At 23.4% G+C, this 15,184-nt stretch overlaps 1 protein-coding gene across 1 annotated transcript in view; it reads left to right on the top strand.

Annotated features, from left to right (window-relative positions):
• Positions 1-703: 703 nt before the first annotated feature.
• The window catches only part of LOC122509659 (ubiquitin-like protein 3), a 151,322-nt gene continuing 136,841 nt past the window's right edge, over positions 704-15,184 (top strand). Inside the window, exon 1 of the mRNA XM_043623866.1 lies at positions 704-1,359. Within this exon, the coding sequence (XP_043479801.1) occupies positions 1,330-1,359 (30 nt within the window). The 5' untranslated portion in view covers positions 704-1,329. The remainder of the gene's footprint in view (positions 1,360-15,184) is intronic.

The following is a 15,184-nucleotide window of genomic DNA, read 5'->3' on the forward strand; positions in this document are numbered from 1 at the left end:
GATAAGTGTCAAAAAGGAAAAGAACACAAATTTTATTGTCTAGTGACCTCTGAGTTTGATAAGTTACCATTGACTCTCTACTTTACCATCGCTCGTAATAATTCTAAAATTTCTTATTAAAATTTTTTTCTGTTTTAAATATTTAAAATTTTATTATTTCCTAATATTCCTTATGTTTTATTATTAATTTTATTAAAAATAATTTGAATTCCTCCGAAATATTTCATTTTTTTTTCTAATTTTTAAAAATATTTGAATTTTATTAAAAAATTTTGAAAATATTAAAAATTTCCAACAAAATTGTTAAAAATAATTGAATTTACATGAAAATTCTCGAAAATAATTGAATTTAAATAATATTTTTCTTTTCAGAAATTTTATTAAAAATTATATTGAAAATAATTGAATTCCTCCGAAATATTTCAATATTTTTTATTTTTAAAAATAATTAAATTGTTTCCAAGAATATTATCTGAATTTTTGAAAATAATTGAATTTTAATTTTTATTTTAAATTTTAAGTTTCATAGGATAAAAATTGTTGAAAATAAAAGAATTAAATAAAATTTTTGAAAAATAATAATTGTTTTCGGAGAAATTTTCTTTACCGACAGCGAAAAATGTAGTTCGAGCTTTAAGTGACGTGAGGCGCTGACAAGCAAAGTCCCGTCAGTGTGAACGCATCTCCATCACACATAGTTCATGGCGGGTACTTGAAGAATGCAGCATCGAATCGCCATTTTATGTGTTTGGCTCCGATACTGACGGTGGTTGTGTGGTGCTGGCGGCGGAGTGTCAAAAAAAGAACCTGAGCCCGTGCCTCGTTCTAAGTTTTTTTTTTTTAATTTTCGAAAATGCTGCCGAAATACTTAACGCCCGACATGTACAAGTAAGCCAGCACGTCGGGTGTGTGATCTCTCAAATGTGCAAGTGTAACGCGAGTTTTCTCCACTCACATCGAAAAAATGGTGTAGTGAAAATTTTTAGTGTTCTTGTGATAGAGTTTCAAGTGTATTTTTTTTCTCGTTCACTGTGATTCTTTTAATAATCACACAAAAACGAGAAAAAAATCATCATCATTATCATCGTTACTACAACAACAACAACATCAACCCATCACCCAATTTTATTTTCCAAATCTCGTCTGTCAAATAAACGAGAAAAGAAGTGGTGTTGTTGTTATTGGTTTGTTTTTTTACACCACTTTCTCCTGACATAATCGGAGAAAATTGTCCTCGCCCCTTTTATTTGAGTGAGAAAAATAAAAAGCACCTGCCAGCACGGCCTTTGGATTCGCCTCCTCATCACCACCACCACCCCCGCGTCTACAATGAGTTCGCGAAATATCCCTTCAGATAAGGTGAGTACCAGCCTTTAAACATGTCCACCGCACCCTTTTCTCTCTCTCTCTCTCTCTTTCTTTCTTTTTCTTTATTTCCCTCCTAGGTAATATTTCTATTATTTTTTACTGAAATTCATGAAAAATGTACGAATCCCAGCGCCAAATGCGAGTAGATATGAGGTGCACTCCCCAAAGGACAACTAAAATTGGGTGAAAATGTCGGGGGATCGATGTGACGTCCGAAGGAACGTCACACACAAAACTCGGACGTCAGATGCAACTGTTAATAGACACGAATGGGGAGGGGGGGGGGGGTGTTTTTTTTTGTTTTCTACGGAAAATAGGCCCACCTTTTTTTCTCACTTTACTTTTATGGTGTATACACACAGTTTTAGGAATTCGGTGACAAATATTTCTTCTTCCTCCCCCTTTTTTTTGTGCACGTCTTGCATTCCTGCTTGACCTACTTCTCTTTACGTCAGATATTGCACCTCCCCTGAGTGCGTTTTACGAATAATCATAGTTGTCCCACTTAGTAAAGAATATTTTTCCCCTTTCTTTCTTTTTTTTGTTTTCATTTTTACTAAGAATAATAATTTTTACAAAAATCAAAGACCCCCGGAAAGTGCAAAATTTTATTTCGTTGCCAAAAAAGAAAATGACATTGCAGTGGAAATTGAGAATAATTAATATTATTATTATATAAAAGTAAATAAATTAATAATTGATGGATAATTTTAATTATAATAAATAATTTGTCGTTGTAGTAAATTTTGCGAGGCCTTTATGTCTTATTTATTATGTTGGCAACGTTTCGAAGCTTTATGGCATCCTCATCAGGTCATGTCATAAATTTTGACACAAAAGGAATTTTGACTTTTTGAGAAAAATGAAAAATTGAAAAGAACAGCCGAATAATTAGGATTATGATCGAAGACTATTAGTAATAATAAAAACACCTGTAAAGGTTAATTACCACTATTAGAAGTCACGAAAAAGAGAATAATAATAATAATAATAATCAGGGTGGTCACACGTCAGTAAAGACAGGAAAATGACAGAAAAAAAAATTTTTGTCAGGGAAATTAAGAAAATTTGAAACTTTTTTCGACTTATTTTTTAAAATTTGCGACTTTTATTGTCTTTTCTTAATACAAATATTGCAAAAAAATACCAAATTTTTTGGTGCAAAAAATAACTATAAAGAAATTTTTAAAAAATTTATTTTTTATATATTTAAAATAATTAAATTTTTCGCAAATATATTATCAATAATAAAAATCTTTTTCAAATAAATTAAATTTTATGTAAAATTTAATTGAAAATAATTTATTTTTTCAAGGATTTTTTTTTTCAATTTTTCAAAAATCAACTTTTGAAGAATTTTCAAATTGCAAATTTTGAGAAAATAAAAATCCTTTCTCAAAAATTCACTTATTTTTGATAATTTTTTTTTTCAAAAATTCAATTATTTGCATAAATAATATAGAATTCTATTCAAAAATTTATTATATCTGAAAATAATTGAATTTTTGAATTTCGTAAAAATAATGTAAATTTTTTAAATAATTTTAATTGAAAATTTTGAAAAATAATTGAAATTTACAAAGAATTTTATTAAAAAAATTTCGAGAATATTTTTTAATTGTTTTGAAAAGTTTTATTTTCTTTTGTAAAATTTAATAATTGAAAATAAATAATTTTTTTTCAACTATTTTGTTACAATTTTTGAAAAATCAATTTTTGAAGAATTTTAATTTGCAAATTTTGAAAAAAAAAAATTAATATTTTCAATTATTTTGTTACAATTTTTGAAAAATCAACTTTTGAAGAATTTTAATTGCAAATTTTGCAAAAATAATTGAATTTTTAAAAATTCAATATTTACAAATAAATAATATTTTAGAATTATTTTTTTAAAAAATTTTTTTGAATAATTAAAATTTTGTAAAATTTAATTGAAAATAACTAAATATTTTAAATTATTATTTTGTTAAAATTTTTGAAAATCATATCAACTTTTGAAGAAATTTCGAAATTTTGAAAATTATTGAATTATAAAAAATGTTAATAAACTATTAGCTTTCAAAAATTATTTAAAAATATTTTTAAATAATAAATTGTAAAAATTTTTTTATTATAATTTTTTGAAAATATTTTATCTTAGAGTTATCATTGTAATTTTTATAAATTATTAAAATTCATAAATTTTACTCATTTTTCATTAACTTTTATATTTTTCTGTAAAAAAAACAACACTAAAAACGTAAAGGTGTATTCACACCGGAAACACGACATAAACCTAAAGGTGTATTTATACCGTAAATACACCTAAAACCTAATGGTGTATCCACAAGGAAAAACACGCCTAAAACCTAAAGGTGTATTCAAATCGTAAATACACCTAAAACCTAAAGGTGTCTTCACACCGTAAACACAACTAAAATCTACAGATGCATTCAAACCGTAAACAAACCAAAAAGAACCTGAATATATTTTCAAAAATACTTCAAAATAACCAAAAATAAATTCAACCTCAATATTGTGAATAAATAATTTACTGTTGAATTTGTCTGAAAATCAATTTTCGTCAATATTTGCCAATACATATCCAGTGAAATATATAAAGTAGCTTAATAATACGTATAAGAGACCATAAAGATAAAAATCGTAACCGATTCTATTGTACAATTTGACGTGAATTGCAATAAAAAAAATTTTTTTACAAACAATTTTTTCTTTTTACAAAAAAGTACAAAAAAAAGTTGCGTAATATTACAAATTATTTATAATTATCATAATTTTTCTTTTAACACGAGAATCTATAAGAATCGAAATTAATAAAAATTGTAATTCTATTTAGACTATTCTTTTTCCTTTTTTTTTTTTTTTTGAAACCAGTTAAAACAGAACTAGGATTATTAAAATTTTTTTTTAAAACAAAGATTTCTAATAACATAATTGTACATTTTTTTTATATTTAAACGGAAATTATTCTTATATGATCACTGAGTCTAGTCTGTAATTAACATTTATTATTGTTTCTATTGTTAAGTTGAAAAATTGTGTTTTTAATTTGATTTTTTAATTAAGTCCAGATGGTAATTGTTCATTTTTTTTGTAATTAGTAAGTAATAAATTTTATTTTTAAGTTAGTGTTGAATAATAATTTCTTTTTGTTTATTAAATAATAATTGATAATGGTACTAGAAATAAGACAGATTTTCCACTTCTGATTAAAAAAAAAAAAAAAAAAAAAAAAAAAAAAAAAAAAAGTAATTATTAAACGATTAATATTATTATTTATAACATGGTTGGTTGGGTTAGTTGGTTAGGTTGTTTCTTTCTGTGCTGCGAACCCGGGTTCTATCCCCAATCCCTTCAAATTTATTTTCGAAAATATTAATATTGAGGAATAAATAAACATAAGTTCGAAAAATATTATTATTTATTTGTTGATTACTTCATTATTCATCGATTACTTTATTATTTATTTATTAATTAACTTAATTATTAATAGAAAATATTTTTAACTTCCATGTTCTGGTAATTTACTGAAATTAATTTATAATTTATAAACGGAGATAATGTGGATGCAACTAATGAAATATAAAAAAGTAAATCGATAGGCTTCAATATTTAAAATTAAAAAAAAAAAAAAAAAAAAAAAAAAAAAATTTAAGTTAAAAGAGGAAATTAGAATTTACGGAAAAGAATGATGTTCCTTTGAATGACCGACGGACTTGAATTTATTGCTAGATATAGATGTCTTTAAACTAAATAGTTCAAGTTTTGAACAATCCATCCGGTAACTGGACAGTTAGAAAGGAAGCTTAAAATTCTTTGAAAGGTTCTTAACCCCTAGCAGACGGTTAAACTCAAATGAAATAAAGTGTTATTGTATAAGCCATTATAAAATAATTTTATGATCCACAAGTGAGTAAACATCATCTCTAACCTTCTTCGCCGACGAATAAAAAATATAACTGAAAATTATTTTTTATTTCTACCATTATTTTGAAATTTGGGACTAAATTAAAAAAATAATAATTTGTATACAGACCGTAAACATACTGAAAACCTAAAGGTGTATTCACACTGTAAACACACCAAAAACCTAAAGGTGTATTCACACTGTCAATACACTAAAAACCTAAAGGTGTATTCACATCGTAAACACAATTAAAACCTAAAGGTGTATTCAAGTCGTAAACACACCTGAAACCTAAAGGTGCATTCACACCGTAAACACACTGAAAACCTACAGTAATATTCACACCGTACTAAAAACCTAAAGGTGTATTCACGCTGTAAACACACCAAAAACCTATAGGTGTATTCACACTGTCAATACACTAAAAACCTAAAGGTGTATTCAAATCGTAAACACAATTAAAACCTAAAGGTGTATTCAAATCGTAAACACACCTAAAACATAAAGGTGTATTTTTACCGTAAATACACCTAAAACCTACAGTAATATTCACACCGTACTGAAAACCTAAAGGTGTATTCACACTGTAAACCCCCCACACTAATACCTAAAGGTGTATTCACACCGTAAACACAAATTATAAATTCTTTAAACTAAAAATTATATAAAAAAAATATAATTTGCTGATGAAAATTATATTTTTTATATAATTTTTAGTCTATAAACTGAAAATTCTTATAAATATGATTTATAAAAAGAATTTGTAGAAAAAAATTTGATTATCATAAACTGTAATAATTATATTCAGTTTATTGTTTGAAATACGGTTTCATGAGAGGGACATGATTATGAAAGCGTTTCATAATAGATACACGGAGAAAAAAATCAGGGCTTTTCAGCATGGAGTGGTCTGTACCTTTAGCGCATGGGCGCTTCCTTACGGCGAAAGAACGAATTTGTACGATTGCAGCAAGAGCTCGCCCTATTTTAGTAAGGAGCCTTGCTGCAATCGTACGAGTTCGTTCTTTCGCCGCAAGGAAGCGCCCATGCGCTAAAGGTACAGACCACTCCATGCTACAAAGCCCTGATTTTTTTCTCCGTGTACCTCTGCCTTATTAGGCTACGGTCACACTGTCTCATGCATACAGAATCATTCGTTTATTCCACGCACATAGACACACAAATTTTGATGAAATCTAGTGAATTTTTAATTACTTTCCCCTACTAATAAAATTTTCCAAAAAATTTTTTTTTTTTTTTGAAAACTAATTAAAAATTCACTAGATTTTATTCAATTTTTATTTATCTCAGGCCTCGGATCGGATATAATGACTTTTTTCGATTATTTTCAAATAATGCGATTTTTATCGATAGAAAATAAAATTCCTTATTAAAATTTTTGAAAATATTCTACTACTTAATGTAAAAAAAAAAAAAATTTATTAGTTTCGAAAAATAATTAAAAATTAATATAGATAATTGATGTAGAGATGAAGTTTAGTTAAAAATTATAAAAAAATAATTGAATTTTCGAAAGGGTTAGTTTTAATTTTTAAAAATTATTTCATTTCAAAAAAAAAAAAAAAAAAATTTTTTTAAATTTTATTTCCTGTGAAAAAAGAAGTAAACAGTATTTAAATATTTATTTAGCAAAACTATTTAAGTTTTGATTCTAATTGAATTTTGAAATCAGTGAAGAAGCAAAAAAAATATCGCTTTTTTTATTTAGTAACACTTTGAAAAATTATTATTAAATATTGTAGAAAAAATTTTTTTTTTCAATAACTTTAAAAAGAATGATGTTTTTCTTTGTTTCTTATAAATTGTGATACTTTAACTAGAACTGAAATGAATAAAGTATCAACTCTTATAGATTTTTATAGTAAATAATAAAAGTCATGACTTGAAAAGTGTTTGTTTCATCAATATTTTAATCTCACAAAAGATATTACAAAACTTTTATATTGACAACTGATTCTGTAGAAAATACAGTTCGTTAATTTTAACCTATATTTCGAAGTATATATTTTACACAATTTTAAGTTTATTTTTTATTGCATCATTAATTTCTTGAAAACTGTTCTTATCAATTTTTTCTCTTTATTTCATTCTAAGTATACAGTCTGAGTCGTTTAGAATAATTAATAATTAATTAGTAAAATTATTATTTTTAAATTACTTTTATTATGAGGCTGAAGTCCACTATGCGTATTTAAGAACGAAAACAAAAAAAGTAATAGGATCCTTTATTTTATTTTGAAATTTTTGTTATTTTTTAATAATTGTCCGCATAAAATAGTAATTAATTTTTAAAAATTCACGCACATGAATATTAGCGATGAATTTAATTTGTAAAACAATTATTTTTTTTGTTTTCGTTTTTAAAAACGTTGCGGCCTTCAGCCTCATTTTTTATTATTATTTTTACTACTTTTATTTATTTTTATTATTATTATTATTATTATTATATTATTATTATTATTATTATTATTATTATTATTATTATTATTATTATTTTATTATTAATATTAATAGGGGAACATAGTCTAGGTCGGCCACCTTTTTGACTTTTGTTTATAACTTTTTTTTAAAAATGAATTTGGACAATTGAAGTATATGGTTGGAAAGTCCTGTTTAATAGGAACATTTTTTCTGTACAAAGTAAATTGACAGGTTTAAAAATGAAAAAGTTATAAAGATTTAAAAAAAAAAAAATTTGTAGTCCAGGTTGGCCATTACAGTCAAGGTCGGCCATGTTTAAAATTCAAAGGGCATTAATCGTTAAAAAATAAAATAACATGTTTGGAGTTACGGAAAATTGATTCTTTATTGTTTACAGTTTGTAACTTAATGAAATAACAAAATAATAACAATAAACAATATAAAAAAATAAATATAAATAAAAAAAAATTTTGCACTAAAATATTAATAAAATTAAATAAAAATATTAATAAGATGATCAATTATATTATGAGTTATACGGAATTGCAGTTTTTGCAAATGAAGTAGCTCGTCCTCATCTTTGCGCATTTTAAACACATAGTGGCCGACCTTGACAGTAAGTAACATTACCGAATTGTTGTAACCATAAAGAAATACGTTTCGGGATTCGATTTTTTACTTTGTTTTTCTTTCAACCATGAGTCCCACAAATTTTCTGCATACTTGCCTTGACGATTCAATTTGTTTTTTATCTTTTATTAATGGTTTTTCACATTATGCACAAAACTTTTTTTCAGCTTTTTTTGTACCGACGTCACAGAAAACACAATTTTCGATTTTCCGAGAATGTAATTGAACAAAAAGTTAGGTTACTCTAAGACAAGCTTCGACAAGCATGCGCGTAGGTGGCGCTAGTGAACTTGTCCAAAAAATCGCGATGGCCTACCTAGACAGTAGACCAACCTTGACTACATTCCCCTATTATTATTATTATTATTATTATTATTATTATTATTATTATTTTTAAAATAATTTTTGAGAACATAACCTACAAAAAGGGTTTTTTTTTTAAAAAGAAATGTTTATAAGAAAAACTTTTCTCTATGTAACTAAAAGTATAAATGTAACTTGAAAGTACGTCTATTTATGATAATTTATCTTTTTTTCTGTTATTTACCAAAAAATTAAACGAATCGTATAATTAGCAATTAATCTAAATGTGATCTTAAACAAATTTTCTCTGGAAATTTACTCTAAAGAGGAAGTGTAATGTTTTTTTTTTATTTTTTTTTTTTTTGCTTCTCTGTTTTTTTTCTCGCGCCTCTTGCGCTAAACTTAATTAGAGTTTATCAGCCGCATAATCTGCTCGGCGACACCAACTCTGACAAGAGAAATTTCGCACGGTCTGTCGCGCTTTTTAACCCTACTACAGTCATTTTTTCTTCTTCCTTCTTTTTTTTACATATTTTCCCTGAATTTTTTTTTGTTTTTTAAATTTTAACGCCGGAAAAATCCAAATATGTTCTGTGTTACATTATTCCATACAAGATTCTCTCGCGTTTTGTTTCTTCTCGCTACGTGACATTAAGTTCTTTATTTTGTAAAAATCAACATTAAAAAAAAAAAAAAAAAAAAAAAAAAAAAAAAAAAATTCTGTTTATTAACCTGATTTCGATTGATCGATAAATTTTACTTTTAAACTATTTATTTATTTAAATTATTATACAATTTAATATATAATTTATTAATTTTTCTAAATTCACTTTAAATATTTAATTATAGTCTTATTCGGCACTTTTAATTATAATTCACTAAATTAAATTTAATTCTAATTTTAAATCTTGTTTATTATTAAATGAAATAAATAAATAAATAAATTATTAACTTATTTTTTGAATTAAAAAAAGAGGCAATTTTTGCCGCATTAATTATATAATGTATTTTTAATACTGTTTCTTGGCATTTATTTTTTTCTCTCACAATAATCTGGATTAATTTGCATATTAAAAATTGCGGAAACAAATTATATTCGTGAATATTGTAAAACATAAATATATAATAAGAATTTTACACAATATCATATATTTGATGTTTCGGAGCTTAAAAGAAAGTTTTCCCAGGAAAGAAAGCAGTTATAATTATACGCACTCGTAAATTTATATTTATGTTTATATACTTTCAGCTACGATAATAATGAATATTTGGCATATTAATAAAATTGAAATCGTACTTATCGCAATTTATTAAACTCGGAGAAATTATAAGATCGTCATCAGTTTTTATAATTTAAATAAAATAATATTAATCATACAGACAATAAATAAACTTTCTAATGCGTTGGAAATTTAATTTTTCATTTCTTTTACGAATCTTGAATTAAGGAAAAGTTTAAGGGAAAAAAGTATCAATTTCCTAATTTAGTATTGTTTTTTTTAATCAATCTTTTTTTGTATCTAAATTTATAAAAATTGGAGATAAATATAAAAAAAATAAATAGAAACATAAAAAATAAATTTATAGGTTATTTTGAATAACACGGTTCTAAGATTAATATAATTATTTATACAAAATAATTTAATTCTTGCGAAGAAATTTGTAAAAAATTTTAAATAGGTAATTGATTTCTTTCGACTAACTTTATGCAAATTCTAATTTAAACAATTATTGAATTCCTGAGAAATTTTTATTATTCATGAAAAAAAAAATGGAATTGTTGACAAGATTTTTACAAAAAAATTTTTTATTTATTGAATTCCATTTGGAAATTTTATGAAAATAGTAGATATTGAAAATCATTGAATTGCGAAAAGTTTTTATTTTTATTTTTAAATAATTGAATTTCCAAAGAAGAAATTTATTACTTTTAAAAATAATTGAATTCTTGTGCTGAATATTGTTATTAATGAAGATAATTGAATTTTGCAAAGAATTTTACAAAAATGCCTCAAAATAATTGAATTTTCGGGAATAATTTTGTTATTTATCGAAATAATTGAATTCCTTCGATGAATTATTTATGTAAATAATTGAAATCTTGGGAAGGATTTTTATTAAAATCTAAAAGAATAATTGAATTATTTCAAAAAAATGTAGTTAAAATTGTTTTCAAAATAATACATTTCTTTCGAACAATTTTATTAAAATATTTGAAAGTAATTGAAAACAATTGAATTCCTGTGAAAAATTCTAATATTTTTGTAAATAATTGAATTCTTTCAAAGAAATTTAAACAAACATTTTTTTTAAATAATTGATTTTTTTGAGGAATTAAAATTAAATTCTCAAGAATAATTACATTTTTTGAGTGATTCCTGTAAAATTGAATTAAAAATAATTGAAATGCTTCAACGAATTTTATTATTTATGAAAATAATTGAAAAAGAATTTTGTTAAAATTTTCAAAAATAATTGAATTCCTGAGAAGAATTTTATTATTTATAAAAATAAGTGAATTATTGCGAAAAATGTTATTAAAAAAAATGTTTAAAACGAATTGAATTTCTCTGAAAAATGTTATTTTTGAAAATAATTGAATTCTTCATAAGAATTTAATTCTCGTGAAAAACTTTATTTGTGAAAATAATTGAATTTTGAATCGATTTTATGAATTTTTTTTTCAAGAAATGAATTGTTTTGCAAATTTTCTGAAAATACTAGATATTGAAAATAATTGAATTTGGAATATTTTTGCAAAATAATTGAAATCCTGCGATGAGTTTTATTATTTATGAAAATAATTGAATTCTTGCGAACAATTTTATTAGAAATTTTTTAAAATAATTGAATTTCCGAGAAAAGAATTCATTACTTAAAAAAAAATTGAAATCTTGTGATTAATATTGTTATTTATGAAAATAATTGAATTTTGCAAAGAATTTGATTAAAATGCCTCAAAATAATTGAATTCATAGGAAGAATTCTATTTAAAAAAAGTAGACTAGAGTAATTGAATTATTTAAAAAAAAAATTTAATAAAAATTGTATTTAAAATAATTCATTTTTTTTTGAACTTTTTGATTAAAATATTTGAAAATAATTGAATTCCTCTAGAAATTTGATTATTTATGAAAATAATTGAATTTTGGATCAATTTTATCAATTTTTTTTAAATAATTGAATTCTAATTGAATTTCTGTAGAAATTTGATTATTTATGAAAATAATTGAATTTTGGATCAATTTTATCAATTTCTTTTTAAATAATTGAATTCTTTTGCTAAATTTTATGAAAATACTAGATATTGAAAATTATTGAATTTGGAATATTTTTTGAAAATAATTGAAGTCCTGTGAAAAATATTCTAATATTTTTGTAAATAATTGAATTCTTTCAAAGAATTTTAAAAAAATGCTGTTTTAAATAATTCATTTTTTCAAGGAATTGAAATTCAATTTTTAAGAATAATTATACATTTCTCGAGCAATTCCTGTAAAAATTGTATTAAAAATAATTGAAATCCTGCAATGAATTTTATTATTTATGAAACTAATTAAATAGTTGCTAAGAATTTTATTAAAATTTTCAAAAATATATTATTTTTTGAGATGAATTTCATTATTTATGGAAATAATTGAATTATTGCGAAGAAATTTTATTAAAAATGTTTAAATAGAATTGAATTTCTGTAAAAAAATTTATTATTCTTGAAAATAATGGAATTCTTCATAATAATTTTATAAACATTGTTGTAAATAATTAATAAATTATTTGTGAAAATAATTGAATTTTGAATGAATTTTATTCAAATTCTTTTTAGTAGATCAGCGCGAAACCTGGAAATATAAATTAAAAAGTATAAAATAAATAGCATGGTAATAATTAATGAGAATATTTGATAGCATATAATGTTGTCAACTCTGTCAAGATTAGAGCAACAACAAAAAAATAAATTGTCGTAAATAACAGTTTAAGGTCAGGTTTATCAAACGTGTATGTGATTTTTTCCCCCCCTATTGCTATTATAGTGGCTGATTAGTGACAATTTTTACGCTTCCTACTTCAATAAACAATAATCTATAAATATGAACAATTCATAAGGTTAAACTTTCGCAGTTGTATACGGAAACTTTTACCCCCTTTGTTGTTTATTTTTTTTTTATTTTTTTTTTTATTGAATACTGTGTATGATATTGACGCTAAAGTTTATAAACTTAAGCGTTCCGTTTATAAATAAATAAATTTATTTTATTTCCTGCCCGCAGCTCTTTTTAAACGAATAAAAAATTTTTTAGAAAGTTTTATAAAATATTACATTCAGGTAATTATCATTTATTTTATTCTAGAAAAAATACAACAAATTTTATATTTTTAATAGAAAAGTTTCAAAAAAATAATTTTTTTTCAAAAAAGTACATTTCTGAAGAGTCACAATAATATTTTTAAAAAAAGGAAATAATTGCATATATAGCGAGACGAAAGTAGTAAAATCTGTATGATTTGATTATTAAATCATTTTAATGACTGATCTGATTAAGTTTATTGCCTAATGCATAGGAGAATGTATATATAGTTTATTATGAACATTAAAAAACAAGAGGATTTACGTGTGAGCAATAATATAAAATATTACACCGTTCAGGTTAATAATTACACTTTTAATATTCTGTGTTATAACTGTTAAGTAACGTCCCGTGAGCAAGTTTTGTTGCCGCACTTAAATGTATGCGTAAAATCAACAAAACAAAGCATGAATAAAAAGAAAACTTTTTCACAACCAACTCTCCTTTATACTTATATCCTTTATTACTTCATTTATATATATATGTGTGTGTATTAACTTTCTTGTTTTCTCTCAGCAACTACTATATTATATTAGTGTATCCCTTTGTTTTTTTTTACAAATTCACTTATGCATTACAATTAAATTCATCTACTATAAATTTATATATTGAAAATAATTACATTTACCGTTAATTTTTATAAGCTATATACATAAACGTGTACCGTATTTACATTTATGGGTTTACTTTTTAAAAACCGTTAATTTCATAGTACTTATGATATGCATTTATTTAATAAATGCCGTTACAATTACTTTATCAATAAACGAAATTTTATTTTTTGTCATTTCGATTTTTTATTTATATTCTTTTATCACTTTTTTATTAATTCTATTTTTTTATTTATTTTTGTGTTTTTTTGTTCAATTACATTCAACACAATTTTTATACAATTCTTCACAATAATTCAATTACTTTCACTAATAATAACACATTTCATGGAAATTAAATTTTTAAAAAAAAATTTTCATAAAATTCTAAGCAAAAATTCAATTATTTTCATAAACAATAAAACTCATGGAAGAATTTCTATTATTTTTAATGTTTTAAATTAATTAAACGAAAAATTCAATTATCTTCACAAGTTTTCCACGCTAGAATTCAATTATTTAAAATAATATTTTCATAATATTTATTACATTTCGAAAAAAATTATTTAATATTTGAAAATTATTTAAAACAATGTTTATAAAATTATAATGAAGAATTCAATTATTTTCAAGAATAATAAAATTTTTTACAGAAATTCAATTCTATTTAAACATTTTGAATGAAATTTTTCGCAATAATTCAATTATTTTCAAAAATAATGAAATTCATCTCAGGAATTCATATATTTTTGAAAATTTTAATAAAATTCTTAGCAATCTAAAAAAAACATTAATCCTTTTTTAATTTTGCGACCAAGAAATAAAAATTTGGTCTAAAATTGTTCGAGTTATGAATTTTTTTCGATTTTTTTTCCAATTTATTACGAATTACGAATAAAAATTTTAAAAAAATATTAAAAAATGAATGTACAAAATTGCAACCTCGAAGCAGCACATTCTGGGGTAATGAATTTATTCATCAGCTAATCGCAGAGATAGAAGTAACTTATGCAAACTAAAATCAATAACAAAACTTTAAAAAAATTCAAAACTCAAACAGTTTTCTAACAATTTTTTTTTTCTTAATAGAAAATAAAAAAGGATTATTGCCTTTTAAAATGTAACATACAATTGCAATTTTTTAATTTATTAAATTTTTAATAGACAGCGTCCTCACCCGCCCGTATCAAGAAACCAAAAATTAGAAAAAAGTCCAAAAAAATTAATAAGTGCAACATTTTTTGACTAATTTTATTGTTTCTTGGTTGCAAATTATAGATGAAACGATTGCAAATTTTTTTTACATTTTTAACAGCTAGCGTTCCCACTCACTCGTATCGGAAAGCCGAAAATTTGGAAAAAAGTCCAAAAAAAATTTATAACTCGAACAATTTTCGACCAAATTTCTTTTTCTTGGTTGTAAATTAAAAAGGGATTAACACTTCTTTACACTGGATCATAAAGAATTTTTTTAGAGCTGTGCAAAATTCGAACGAAAATTGTAAAAAAAGTTTTAAAAAATTCATAACTTGAATAATTTTCGACCGAATTTTTGTTTCTTGGTCGCAAATTAAAGAGGGATTAATGCTTCTTGTCAT

The sequence above is a fragment of the Leptopilina heterotoma genome, unplaced genomic scaffold (genome assembly GCF_015476425.1).
Source record: "Leptopilina heterotoma isolate Lh14 unplaced genomic scaffold, ASM1547642v1 Lhet_61, whole genome shotgun sequence".
Taxonomy (NCBI): domain Eukaryota; kingdom Metazoa; phylum Arthropoda; class Insecta; order Hymenoptera; family Figitidae; genus Leptopilina; species Leptopilina heterotoma.